Source organism: Sceloporus occidentalis, unplaced genomic scaffold (genome assembly GCF_023333645.1).
Source record: "Sceloporus occidentalis isolate IW3139 unplaced genomic scaffold, rSceOcc1.0.p SCAF_209, whole genome shotgun sequence".
NCBI lineage: Eukaryota > Metazoa > Chordata > Lepidosauria > Squamata > Phrynosomatidae > Sceloporus > Sceloporus occidentalis.
In genome coordinates this window covers 595,104-609,791 of record NW_028317189.1, presented here as the reverse complement: position 1 = coordinate 609,791, position 14,688 = coordinate 595,104, and the positions used below count along the sequence as shown (strand labels likewise).

General features: G+C 44.8%; 1 protein-coding gene across 1 annotated transcript; it reads left to right on the top strand.

Moving 5' to 3' along the window:
- The first annotated feature begins 234 nt into the window (after positions 1–234).
- LOC149277580 (vinexin-like) lies at positions 235–12,806 on the top strand. Its single transcript, XM_089502720.1, has 13 exons — positions 235–345; positions 527–676; positions 752–812; positions 1,210–1,294; positions 1,645–1,912; positions 2,366–2,458; positions 7,571–7,617; positions 8,071–8,185; positions 9,951–10,055; positions 10,607–10,774; positions 11,970–12,037; positions 12,456–12,554; positions 12,653–12,806. The coding sequence occupies exons 1-13, from the start codon at positions 235–237 to the stop codon at positions 12,804–12,806; spliced, it is 1,524 nt and encodes a 507-aa protein (XP_089358846.1).
- The last annotated feature ends 1,882 nt before the right edge of the window (positions 12,807–14,688 follow it).

Below are 14,688 nucleotides of genomic sequence, written 5' to 3'. Positions count from 1 at the left end.
CTGTAGGATTGTGAAGGTGTATACTCAGCGCTGTACGCCTAAATCGATTGCCTCTTGCATGCCTTGGTGACTTGATTTATTGGTGTATGAGTGCTGGGTGAGAGAGGCTACTGAGGCTATCAAGGAAGGGGACTTGCCCAGCGCAGGTGAGACATGGGAGCTGACACTCTATGCCTCCGCTGTTCTATGGACTGAGGGTTAAGCAAGACATTGACTTATGCACCTTGTCACTTCATGCAGATGGAGCCGCAGGGTCTGAACATAGACCTGGATTTGTCTCTAGATGACTTTATCCCCCCCCACCTGCAGAAAAAGTCACCGGCACAGAACCATTTGGATGACACGGTAAGACCTCTATGAACGGAATGCTTTAAATGCCCCTCTATACCCTGCAGTCCCCAACCAGTGCTAGGACCCCGCGGTTTATTCATCCTGTGGCATCTTATGCTATGACAAGCTGCAGATCATTGTCACGCCAGCTTGACTCCCCTTCACATTGCCTTAATGCCTCCCTGCGTTATTTCAGCACTGGATGCTGCCTCCCACCAGGACCCCTGAACCCCCACCTGAAGAGGACCCATGGGACAGCCCAGGTGGCCGCAAGGAGAGGTTCTGGATTCGCTACAATGGCATTGGGCCCACAGATGAAAATGGGATGCCCTTTGCTTCTAGATCTGTAAGTCCGCAATAAGGCACCCAAAATGAGTTACTGATGTCACTGGATGATGGTCGTTCTTCTCTGTGTTCGCAGAGTGTGGACAAACCTCGAGAGTGGTACAAGAACATGTTTAGAGTCCTGCACCGACAGACAGGTCAGTCATCCCTGTTCCTAAACACATGGTGGGAATTAAAGGTCATGGGGCAACTAGCCTAAGGAGGGAGGAGGCCACTTCGGCGGGGTGGTCACTTTGGAGTTATACAGAAGAAAAAGTAGACATAGAAGTATGACCCCAAAATCCCGATTAAGAAATTGCTCAGTGATTTATGCATTCACCAAAATGTACCATGTTGCAGGTGGCTTAATAGAACTATAATCAAAATGATAAAATAATAACAAAAGAATCTAACACAATAAAAAATGACATGTAGACATGTAGCAGGAAGAGATATCTAGAACTGTGTCCATCTTTATTAATCTCACCCAGTGTAGTAAAGGCAGTGACTGGAGAGGATCCTACAATAATGATTTTCCATTTCTTTGTATTCTAGATTCGGATGACAGCGATAAAGAGGATGATGACCCGCGGCATCCAAACCACCAAACTGAGACTCCCACATCACCAAGTAAGTCAGGGTGAGTACCTGCATGGGGATAGTCCATGCTTCCGTTCATCAGTTCCTCCTGCCCTGTCTTTCGGTATATCACCCGTTGTGTTCCATAACCATGAAATCTAGATACCTTCTGAAGATATTAAAAAGACATTGCTCTCTTCTTTTAAGGGTTCTGGAGAATCCACAGCCGAAACATTATAAGCTGAAGGGAATGTCACTGAGTACCAGTCCTACCCCTAAGGAGCCAGAACAACCCCTAACCAGGACCTCCGCCAGTCCTCAAACCACTCGCAACCTTAAAGGACACAATCTGCCACCAAGCAAAACTAGCAACACATCACACCTATATGTAACCGGCTCGTCTCCTCGTAGGGGATCGACAGAATATCAACTAAATGGCAGCCCTTCTTCTAAGCGATCGGACCGTACTTTGGGCTCATCCTATAGTGTCTCAAAGTCATCATCAAGCACTTTTCCAATGGAGAGATCCCCAGTACTAACCAACGGCACCATTGGACCACCGCGCCAACTAGAAGAAGCCCCGGGTCTTGTTCAGAATAAAGGCCCTCTGAAAGATACAAGCTCTTCAGGTTCCAAGGAGCAACATCATCATAAACATGGATTTACTTCCAAGGTCTTGGTAAGTAACAGAGAAAAGAAATACATATTGAATGGACTTTTGCTTTCAGGTATATGTTAGTAGTGGAGACAGCGTTCCAGCAACAGTCACTGGCACTTCTCCATATAGGAGTATCCTCTTAAAGCTGCAGTCCCACTTTTAAAGAGGACGTAACACTCGTGTAATTAAAAGCAGCATTAGAAACATCGTCTCTTCTACCGTTGAAAGAATTCTGGGGAAATGCCGCCTCTTCCATATTTTTTTCTGGCAATGTTTTATTATGCCACAGAAACGGAGAAAGCTCCTTCAGATGGCAGCCATATGCCTATGCATGTATACATTCCCCATACTGTATTATTATCTACCACTTCTGCTGGAAGGCTGCCCCACTTACCTACCACCCTTTTAGTAAAGTGCAGTATACATAGGCACAGTATATATGTCAGAAATAACGTATGCACATTATAACTACAGGAGCAGTTGGAGACAGAAATCCGAGAATTCACCGAGGAGCTGGACAGAGACCTGCAGGTTCAGACGGAGACATCCGAGAATCTGCTACATGCAGTGAGTATGGAACGCTTCCTAATACCGGTTCCTCCAAGAAAAATACTGCAGCATACGGAGGTCTGGGTATAATATTAAGTATTTTATGAAACCCATGACTGGTAATCCTGGACATGTGGCGTGTTACATATAAACGGGAGGGATTCATGGAATCTCACGCTTCTTTGGGTGGAGTAAAGCATCTGGACATGGATGTCCCATCCCACCGGTCAGCACCATGGACAGAGGATCGTTCATCCGGTGACCGCAGCACCATTATCACACCATTGTGAACCTTGTCCGTCTCACAAAATAAACTCACCGAGACTAGCCCTTCATAATGCATAGTTCATACAAGAAGGTGGGACGTCTCATCTTACTACAAAGCACCCATTTACCGTTTAGTGAATATGCGCTTTTATAGCAGCAGCGTATCAGATATCACATATATTGTCCATTTCCTTCAAACTTTCAAAAATGTATGGATTTTAGTGTAGAGGTGACAGTTATGCCATTTCCAGCGATGATTCTAATTTTGCAGAATGGAATAAAAGCAGGAACTTGTAGTTTGAATGATTTAAACAGAATGACATCATGTTATAGGACGCTGATGCCGATGAAAACCATGAAAAGGACAGAATTCCAGAGCAAATAACATGTCTTATCCTGGCATTGATTTAGATGATGTCATAGTGAAACCCTGGGCCTGATCTGCTCATTTTAGGGGCATGTAGCTGCAAACACGTACCTCCCATGTGTCTGGTTTTTTCACCCCAGTCCCTGGTTTCTTTATTGCTATTGATGAACACATTGTTGAGGCTCTGGATATTTGGAGTATACACACGAAGCTCTAAAACAATGTCTCATAAAAGTGTGACGCTCTGACGATAAATCTACCAAACTGACTATAAATGAAGGCATTTTATACACACAGTTTCATCTATAAACGTATACATTTCTGGCTTTTAAGGCAATAAAACATTAGGGAAGGATAGAGGAACAGAGGTGTCAATGGGGGACAGTCCTGTCAAAAGGACAGTTGGGTGGTATGCATCTTCCACAGAAAGATTTTAATCTTTCTCTATTCGCTACCCCTTTACGGGGTCGTCATGTTGCTATAATCCTAAATCCACTAAATTGATAAATCCCACTGTGTGCATAAATACTGGGTAATGTCACAATAGGACTCTCACCAAACCTTTTCATGTCCCAACAGGACGCCCCAACGTACAGAACGTCCCCGCGGCTGGGTAAGTAAAAATGTGTGCCCGCGCCAAGGGTTAATAGAAATGAGGATGTCCGCGGTACAAAGGTATATTGTCAGGCAGGGCAGGCTGGCGGCCAAGTCAAACAGACCCGATATCCAGCCCGGTACAATGCGCTGGAGCCTACCCAGCAGGCTTGCGGCGGGTAAATAAAAGCAATGAAAGGGAAAAAACATAGTAAACAAAATTACTTTTATTTATATAGTGCCCCCAGATTCCGTAGCGCTGTTGCCATGGGAGACACTGAAAATATTTGGCAAAAGACAAGTGAAATGGACAGTAACATTATCACACACTGCGGCACATTAGTGCAGAGGGAGGTTGCGCCATGTTGGAAGCGCCAGGGTGGTATTTACTTGCACTGTCTCAGTCTCTCCAGCAGATGGCGGCCATGAGGCAGATCCCCCCAATAAAGCACCCGCCAAAGGTCAGACACAGCTGAGAGAGGTGAGTGGGGCCGAGTCTTTCGTCAGTCTTGTCTGAAAGTCTCCCGTCTCTATCTGGACCCAACTCTCACACATCTACCCCTTATATTCATTCACTGGCAATGATGAGGCGGCTCTGGCACTTTAAGGCCGGCAGCCGTCTGATGAAGCCATCAAATTCTATGTCTCTGAATACCTCTGGCATTTAAAAGAGATGAGCAGGTAGCCTATAAATTAAAAGCGTAAGGGTAAGGGGGCTCTCCCTTTAAAGGGTAAATATTTGGCTACCCCATCCAGGTGGTTCTGATAAATTGCCCCCCTCCCCCCCCCGAATGGGGCTGGATACATCTGCTTTGCCCAATAAAGCCAGATCATAGGCATGTTCGCTTGGTCTAGCACTGAGTACTAGGTTGGTCCTTCCAGCATGTGTGGCCGTTACTCTCACGGTCGCTCCATCTTTTCACTCCAATAAATAGTCGTTCTTTCCAGGAATTATTATTACGGATCACAGGATCCCAGACTGTAAAACCAGAAATCTAAAGAAATAAAGAAACTTCCCAGGGAGATGAATCAGCGGGGCTCGTAAACGTAGGAAGAAACAGCGTTACAGAGCATTCGATAAACGGACTTTAACACGCCAATGCTGCTGTCTCAAGAGACTGTTAACGTTTATATTTATCAATTTTATTTCTTAATAATTGCGAGTTTACGGGAGAGCTGGGTTTCAGCTCATTGACTTCACTAAATATGATGAAGAGCCAACCCTAGTGAGCTTCTGCTGCAGGGAGCGCCTGGCTGGCCCTGTATTATGTATAGGTAATCCAGCGAGTTCTTCAAACATTCTTCAGGACCGGCTGAGGCCCTTCATGAATAGTGAAGGGAAGGAGCTAGAACTCTCCTGACAACACTCCCTTTAGTGAACAAACCCCAATGCTTAAGCCAATGGACGCCAGAAGTGTGTGTAGATATGTGTGTGTGTGTGTGTTTATGTGTGTGTAGATATGTGTGTGTGTGTGTGGATGTGTGTGTATATGTGTGTGTGTGGATATGTGCGGGTGTGTGTGGATGTGCGGGGGTGTGTGGATGTGTGTGTGTGGATGCATGCGCGGTGACTTTATGTCCCATTGGTGTTTCTATGCACCTAATTGTGAAGAACATTGATACATCTTAAAAACATTCTAAATGCCTAGAAAACAGAGAGATTTGGTGCATAACTTTCTGTTTAAAAGCAAAATAATAAAATATAAAGCTTTTAATCAACAGAAATACTGGTTTGTTATTATCCAACTTGGGTCACCATTTTTTAAGTATCTTCACTACGTGCCCCTTGGGCACCCTTCTAACCCCGGCACCTCTGTTGGATATCTGCCATGGTTTAAGTACCACTTCAGTCCCAGAGGCATGCACTGCTCCCACTACTCCTTCACAGGGACTGCAGCGATCAGCACTAACGTTTCTAGCTCCCTAGGCAAACTGTGTCTTCGGAGCCCCCTATGCATCCATCTGCTAACACAGGAGAGAATCAGATCGGCTGCACCTCTCCCCACTATCCACCTCTATAGCTTTCTTTCGGTAAAGTGTCATTCTGAAACATAAGCATAAATTAAAATGCAATTAAGCCTTAAATGATTTTGTATTTCTTAACAATATGTTGCGTGATACAAACAGTAACAGGAGGCAGCTACACCCAGGTAGTAAATTTGCTTGTAGCAAACATAATTGCAGGGTGCAGGGCTGGGCAGGGGGAACGCAGCGTGGTCACCTTACGCAAGGTTACGTGCCCCGCGATAGTAGCGAGGCTGCTTGCACAAAATGAGGCTGTATGAGTGCACGTTGTGCGTTAACATGAATGTATATGTGTGTGTGAGCATGAATGTGTAGGTATGTGTGTGGGAGCGTGTATTAGCATGAGTGTGTATGTATGAGTGTAATTGTGTGTTAGCATTAGTGTGTAAGTGTGTACATATGTGTCCCAATGTGTCTGTGAAGGGGCCAATACTTTACATAACCCTTAGGCCAGCCCTCCTTGAGTGTATGCCATGGGCTGCAGTTCCCTTTTACAACTATAAATAATAATAGATTTAGTGTGCAGTTTTTTATTATTATTTATTGTTTTTTTTATAGCGCCATCATATTCCACAGCGCTGTAGTATGGGTAAACGGGACACAACAGGGAGTACATGACATAAAAAATTGGGCTCAAAGGAAAAAGTGAGAAGGGCCCTGCTCAAAGGAGCTTACAATCTAAGCATTTACATATAAGAACCGGGTCATGCTGTGTTCTGTAATAATATCCGCCGTTACTTTGTATTTTTACCTGTTTTATGAAAGTTACTCCTCTCTCTAAATCTGAGACAGCAGCGCGGCTGAATGACACTTACCGTATTTTCTTTGCGTTATTCTATGGCAGGGGCGTCCAAATGCGGCCCGCGAGACCTGAAGGTGCAGCCCGCGTAAGATCGGCAGCCAGGGCAACCGATCTTACGCGGGCCGCACCTCGAGCCCTGCTATAACAAGAGCCCTGCTACTTACCTGTGGGAGGGCCTTTTGTACTGCACAGAGGAAGCAGGAATAACATGACTCTGCTCCAGTCCTGCTTCCTCTGTGCAGTACCAGAGAATGCAGAGGTAGGCCGCGCCCCCTGCTGAAGTCTGTGAGCGGCATCGAGGGAGCTGCAGTGCAGGTAAGGGGGTGGGGAGGGTGTTTGAATGAGTATGCGTGATTGAGGGAATGAAGGCCATATTTTCTCACAGTGAAAAATGAGTGCGGCCCGCGCACGTATACAATTCTGATGAAGTGGCCAACTGCAGAAAAAACTTGGACACCCCTGTTCTATGGCGTCTCCTAACCAGCAGGTGGAGTCTCTGCACCACCTAATAATACAAACGTTTCACTTCCCTGACTTATTTGAACGAAATCCCACAATCCTTAGCCAGCTGGTAACTGTAGCTTCTTCTTGATGGGGTTCTGCGCTGTGCTGACAAACAATGGGAGTAAAGGCTAAAAAGTGAATATAGTGCAAATTTTGAAAAGTGAAAAGTGGTCTTATCACCATGGCAACAGCATAAACATTCCATTGCTTTGTAGGGTGATGACACGTTCTATTCGCTCTGCTAAGTAGCTTGTATTAGAATAATTATTAATACAGAACCCCCCCAACTCAGCGAGACGGATACATCTGTCTATCTCATACAGCAGTCCGGCTCTCTTATATCTCCAGCGGTCTCCCTCATTCCAGCGGTCTCTCTTATATCTCCAGCGGTCTCTCTTATATCTCCAGCGGTCTCTCTTATATCTCCAGCTGTCTCTCTTATACCTCCAGCGGTCTCTCTCATACCTCCAGCGGTCTCTCTCATACCTCCAGCGGTCTCTCTCATACCTCCAGCGGTCTCCTAGCTGACTGTCTGAGTCTCGCTGACTATCACTGTCTCGCTCTCTTTCAGATAGCCCGAGCTGTGGCAAAGTTTGATTTTCAGGCTGAATCACCAAAGTGAGTATTCCGTCTACCTCTATATTACACGTTTCCTTCTTCTTTATATTAAACTTAAATCACTAAAGCCTCTGCCTAAACCCGGCCCCGGTAAGGATACCTCTTTAGCTCTAATACCAACAGAGCTAATCGATGGTCGTACACTGGAACTGTCATCGCCGATCTCTAATATATTCAGACAGAAAGCATCTTTTTTTTTACTACTATAAGGATATTCATATAAAGGCACTGGCATGGAGAGGCATTAGGATAAGGATCCCGAAAATAGGGACTGTGTCCCTAAAGAGGGACACTTGGGAGGTATGTTAGCTGTGTATTGATCTGTCTGCACTAGAGTATTGCCGTCTCCTAAAAACCTCCATAACTATAACCCCCCCCATTTAAGACCCCAACAACTTCCTTTTCTGTTACAGTCTCCCCATGTGACATTTAACCCTTTCCCATCTGTTGCAGAGAATTATCATTACAGCGGGGAGGCGCTGTCAGTATACTCAAGAGAGTCGACAAGAACTGGCTTCTGGGAGAACACGCTGGCCAGAGGGGCCTGTTCCCGGACAGCTATGTCAAGGTCTGTCATCAGAGCGCCAGCACAGCACATCTTCTATCTGTTTAAACATCTCTCCACTACAGAACATTTCTGCTGCCGGGACTGTTCTGGAAAAATCAGGGCTCTTAGTAGCTGTGTGCAGAAGGAGTGATTATGGGGCAAAGTTTAAAAGGTGGTCCAATGCTAGCAACCAATGGAATGGTGCAGTCAGCGTGTACATGACATCATCACTGTGATGAAATGCTCTTTATACATTGAAACATAGAATATGACGGCACATAACACCTATTCGGCCCGTCTAATCAGCCCGACTCGAACCATAATCAGTCGTTGGTATCGTCTTCAATTCAAGAGCCATATGCCTACCCCATGCATGTTTAAATTTCCTCACTGTTTAGCTTCTACCACCTCTGCTGGGAGGCTGTTACACTTATCTACCACCTTCTCAGTAAAGTTGCTCTTGCACATGAACCTTTTTTTTTTTTTTAAATATATTTCTGAACTTATTGTTGTGTATCGCAGTAATGGCGTTTTCTTCTTTCTTGCCTTAATTTGAGTATTCGTAACGTATTTATGTTATGGAACGAGGCAGTGCTTTGATAATACAGTAACGGTGAATCCTTTCTTTGAAGGTAAATCCACGCTCGCTGGTTTTGTGTGCGTTCCGGGTTAACACTCGCATCTCTCGTGTTTATACAGCGCTTAACGAGGATTCCCAAACGAGATTAACTGATTCAAAATAACTTGGTTGCCGTCTGCTAGAAACTAAAACTATTTAAGACTTTGTACTTAACAAAACATTCCAGCTACAAACATCAAAAGAACCTACGAGCTGTCTGTGCTTTATTCATGGAAACGGTCTCAGGAATATATATACCGTATATATATATATATATATATATATATATATATATATATATATATATATAAATGCTGGTGGGTTTTTGGAGCAACCTCTGTATTGGGGAAGTTCTGAGATAGAAGAGGAAGGTTGCCGGGCGGCAGAAAACCAAATGTCTCCTGTTAGATATCTTAGGTTCCAATATACACTATATGGACAAAAGTATTGGGACACCCGACCATCACACCAACAGGGACTAAATACATAGACATTAATAAGAAGTTGGTCCCCCCTTTGCAGCTATAACAGCTTCCACTCTTCTGGGAAGGCTTAACACAATTTTGGAGTTTTTCCGCCCATTCATCCAGTAGAGCATTTGTGAGGACATACCAAGACATTCTGGACGATCCTCTGCTTCCAACTTTGTGGCTCCAGTTTGGGGAAGACCCTTTTCTATTCCAGCATGACTCTGCCCCAGTGCACAAAGCAAGCTCCATAAAGACATGGTTGGATGAGTTTGGGGTGGAAGAACCTGACCGGCCGCACAGAGCCCTGACCTCAACCCCATCCAACACCTTTGGGATGAACTGGAGCCGGGCCTTCTCATCCAACATCAGCGTCTGACCTCGAAAACGCTCTACTGGATGAATGGGCAAAAATTCCCACAGAAACTCTCCAAAATCTTGTGGAAATCCTTCCCAGAAGAGTGGAAGCCGTTATAACTGCAAATGGGGGACCAACTACATATTAATGTCTATGTGTTTAGAATGTGATGTCATCAAAGTCCCTGTTGGTATAATGGTCAGGTGTCCCAATACTATTTGTCCATACAGTCTATAGTTAATAACCGTGAAGAATGTGCTAATATATAAAAAGAAATTCTAGTTTGTCTCTCAAAGCATGTTGTGAGCCCCCAGCCTGACATCTGCGTACCTGTTTCTGCAGGTTCTGCCCCCTGGCCAGGCTGCTCCTAATCCCACCTCTCAGATGTCAGGAGTTGCTCTCTATGACTTTAAGGCAGACTCCGATGCTGAACTGTCTCTTTGTAAGGTGAGCCCTTTTAGGATAATTAAAATAAATCCAAAACCCCCTCCTCGGGGAACAATTGTAGACTGTGAAATTCTGTGTTTCATCCATGGGTTTTTTTAGTATATTTGCCAAATCTTTGGTGTACTTCCAAACTAACGCACCCGTGTCCATGGAAACAAGACGGAACAAGTTTGGACTATATCGGTTTAAGAAAAGTGAGGATTTTCTTTGTCTTTGTGTACGTTTTTAATGCTTTGAGTTTCCATTGGTATGGCCAAGCGGTGAACTTCATCATCTGGGTTTCTGATCTTACCACCTGATGGAATGCAGTGCAGTTACCGTGTGCACGGGATTACTGTGTTACATACAACCACAGTTTCCATGTGTAGACGCCATATAGAAGGCGTGTGTATCTGACGACATGGTATCTTCATGTCTTAGTCTTCCACTCACCTTCTAATGGAGCCTCCAGATGATATTCTCTTTTATAAATGGATTTGTGGTGTCATTGTGTTGCCTTGCAGTCTCCACGTCACAATGTTTGTCGCGGTGTCTTTGTTGCATTGTCTCAGGGTCAGCGTGTTCTCATTACTCGGAGGGTTGGTGGCAATTGGTTTGAGGGTCGAGTCGAAGGTTCTGAGTGTCTTGCGCTGTTTCCGGCAAGTTATGTGCAAGTCGGAGGCGAGACTACGCAAGAAATTAAAGGTTTACCCAAAACCGGCGGAATTCCTGCCGAGCAGGTGAGTGCTAACAACCCCCTTCCCCTTACTATGTATTTTGTAACAATCGGCCCACAGTATTTGCACGACTGTACCCCACACGGCTTTCACTACACATGACGATACCTGACAACTGTCTAACGCTGTTCCACGTGACTAGAATCCTGGTTATATTTCCACACCATTAATAACAAACCAATGCTTTGGCTTGTTTTGTCTGCCGCGAGACAAATACCGGTATTATAGGAATAACCAATTTTATATTTGATTTAAAGTGTGCACTGAGATTTTTTGATAATTGAGAACAGACACTCATCTCCCCCTCTACTTCCACCTCACTACATTGCATTGACGACTTATTACTTTTATATTGAGGTTGTATGATCTTTACACACCTAACCCACACCGATCTGATTCTAATGATCTCTTGTCAGCGGTTGGTGGCCATACTCAGCCAGAGCTTTGACAATGCTTATCCCTTGAAAACTCAGGAACCTGGCAGAGCTCACCTAAGGCCCTGGGACTCTTGCCTAACTCACCCATGAAACGAGTGCTCTGATCTAGCTCACCCAAGAGCCCAATGTTTGGGCCTAGCCCATCTAAGAACTGAGCACTCTAACCTAACTCACATAAGAGCCCAGAACTCTGACCTAGCACATGCAAGAACTCGGCACTGTGAGCTACCTCATCCTAGAACCCAGCACTCTAACCTAGTTTAGGTAAGAACCCAGCACTCTAACCTAGCACATCCAAGAACTCAGCACTGTGAGCTACCTCATCCGAGAATGCAGCACTCTGAGCTACCTCATCCAAGAACCCAGCACTCTAACATAGCTCATTCAAGAACCCAGCTCTCTAACCTAACACATCAAAGAACCCAGCACTCTGAGCTAACTCATCCAGAACCCAGCACTCTAACGTAACACATCCAACAACCGAGCGCTCTGGCCTAGCGTATCCAAGAACCCAGTGCTCTGACCTAACACATCCCAGAACCCAGTGCTCTGGCCTAACACATCCCAGAACCCAGTGCTCTGACCTAACACATCCCAGAACCCAGTGCTCTGGCCTAACACATCCCAGAACCCAGCGCTCTGGCCTAACACATCCAAGAACCCAGCGCTCTGACCTAACACATCCCAGAACCCACTCATAGACTGCTTTCCAGTATTCCCATCACCATTAAACTCCTGTAAGCCGACACTTTCCTTTGCAGGTCCCAGAAAACAAATCTAACCCAGAGGCATCTGAACCTGGGAAAGTATGTGACCCGGCAGGCGCTGTGTGAGTATAGGAGCGCACCTGTGATTAGGGCTAGAGAAAACACATGCCTTTAGGGTGAGTTTAGGAATAAACTTTCACTTCTTTAGCAGGAAAAATGGTAAATTTCACCCATTTTCAGTCTAAGAATTACAATAACATTGCATTCAGTGCAATAATCTGGATAAGAAGCCGGTGAAATGTTGCTCTTATCTCGTTTTCCTATCTCTCGACTCTCCTAATGATTTCCTAATACGTCTGGGACTCTGTCTGATGTGTCAGCAAGGCATTTACCGCTCGGTCTTGTGAGAATTTCACAATTCCCTCTATTTAAAGCTTAGACTTATTATTATTATCTTCTTTTTTTATAAAGACAGTAAACGCAACTCAAATATTGCAGGGGAAAGTCTTGTTCTCTAACTGTTTCGATCCATGCCTACAGGTACCGAGTTCTTTTTGACTTCTCTCCCAAGAACTTCGATGAGCTGGAACTGATCACAGGAGACACCGTGACAGTAACTCAGCGCTGTGATGACGGCTGGTATGTAGGTAAGTGACCCAAAGGGCGAGGTTACAGTAAACAGGGTGGGAAAGAGTTCTTGACGCACGCGTGATGACACCTTTCCATGTATCTCGCAGGTGTCTGCTGGAGGACTCAGAAATTCGGAACCTTCCCGGGAAATTTTGTAGTCCCCACCAAGAGCTCTGCCGACCCAATGCTTGCTTTAAAAAGGATATTGTAGCAAGAATAATTAAAAACAAATGTACCTCTCCCATCAAAGAAAAATGCTAAAGCTTCCAGAAGTGTTATGAGTAAAGCCTGGTGGGCCCTAAGAAACCCAGCAGGACTTGACATTAGATTTATTTTCCTACCAAAGCCGCCCATTTTTTTTTCCAAGAATTAAGGGTTTTCCACTTCCTAAGATATACTGGGAAGCGGGGTGAGCAGGAAAACAGCTTCCTCCAGTCTGCCGCATAATGCATTATAATTAGTGTATCGGAACGCTCTTTGTGTAGGAGAAAGCAATATCTAAGAATAGTTTCACATAAAGATGTTTCCGAGGCCAGGATCGGTCAGTGACCGTCCAGACGGTACACGGCTTGGCTCGCTTATCTCCCTCTTTTCCTTTTTTCCAATGATCTTTTCTCCTTCACTTCTGTTCTTTTTTTTTTTCCTTTCTGTCTTTAATTGGATCCATCTTTCTGCTCCGCTCTTTCTGCCCAGTGTAACATTCATTTCTTTATTTTCTAGTTACTTTTCCTCGCCCCCGTGCCTTGTCCTGTGTTTACTTTCTCTGATGTACCTGGTCTCGTTTACTCGTCACACTTCTCTCTCCCTCTTCTCGTTCTCCGTGCCCTCCCCTGGGTGTGGTGCCGCTGCTGATCCTTATATAACCGCTCTGTCTATACCTGGAACGTTGCCCGTCGCCCCGGGGCTGAGTTGTAGGGAGAGGTGGTAATAATCTAGATGTCTGCCTACATTCCATATCCTCGGCAGAATGAATCAAATAGCTGCTCCTTGATTTGGGGACAGGGCAGTGACGTTGTGCAGACGTATTGATCCTTTCCATGCCCGAGGCATCTGCCCCAGCCTTGCTGCGTGACATCATTAGTTGATTTTGATAGATTTCACCCTCCTTTCTACTTCCAATGCAGAAATATTGGACTCCAAACCGTCCTGTGCTTGAGCACAGATGACTTGATCTGTGGTCAAGCAAGAATATCCGGAAACCGTGGCCTATGTGCATGTTTGTTAGTGCTGGTCAACTTTTTTCATCCCATGTGGACTAGCGTTTCTGAATTCTTAGCAAGATGTTGTTCAAACACCTCAAATTGTATAGCTACCAAGAACCTTAACAATTAAAATGATGTCCTAGATGTTCCATGACAACATCCCATTACTAGCTGTGACATGACAAATGTTTGAGGATCCAGGCATCAGAACCTTAAAGTTAGTAAATGTGAGAGATGTATATAAATATATTTGTTTCTATGAAAATGGTATCAATTAAAAACAAGTTCTCCAAGTTTATGACAGTCTGTAACCTGGTTTGGCCAGCACCATTAGGAACATCATGGCGACTTCAGCCCATGGCTTCTGTGAATCATGATTGACCTACGCCATATGACACAAACACTAAGTGGGGATTTGAGGACACCGGCCTCATCTTGATAATTATGAACTGTTCTCTTTAGTATAACAGAAAGCTATAATGTATACACATCCCCCGGATGCAGGGCTTATATCCCACAAGCAGATGCTTACACCATATCAAGCCCTTATTCTGAGATGCCTTCAACCACTTCCAGAACTTGGATCTCCAAAGCATCTAAGACAACCATGGAACGTTGCCCAGGTACATCCCTCTGTAGCCGTGACCACATCAAAGACAAAAGAACAAACAAGGTTCCATGGGTGGACAAGCCGGAGCACACTGCTGGCCTACAACATTGTAACGTTCCCTACCGTTGACCAGTTAACAGCAGGCTTAATGGATGGGTGGCTTCAAATAGGTGACCAAGTCACGAGTCCCTTCCAGATTGGTAACATTTATTTACTAGGCATGCTAATGACCATAATTAATGTTTAAAACCCAGTACTATGTAGAATTTATACACTTATTTTAATTATATCAAAACGTGTAATCTTAATGGCTGGTATACCTACCGCAGAG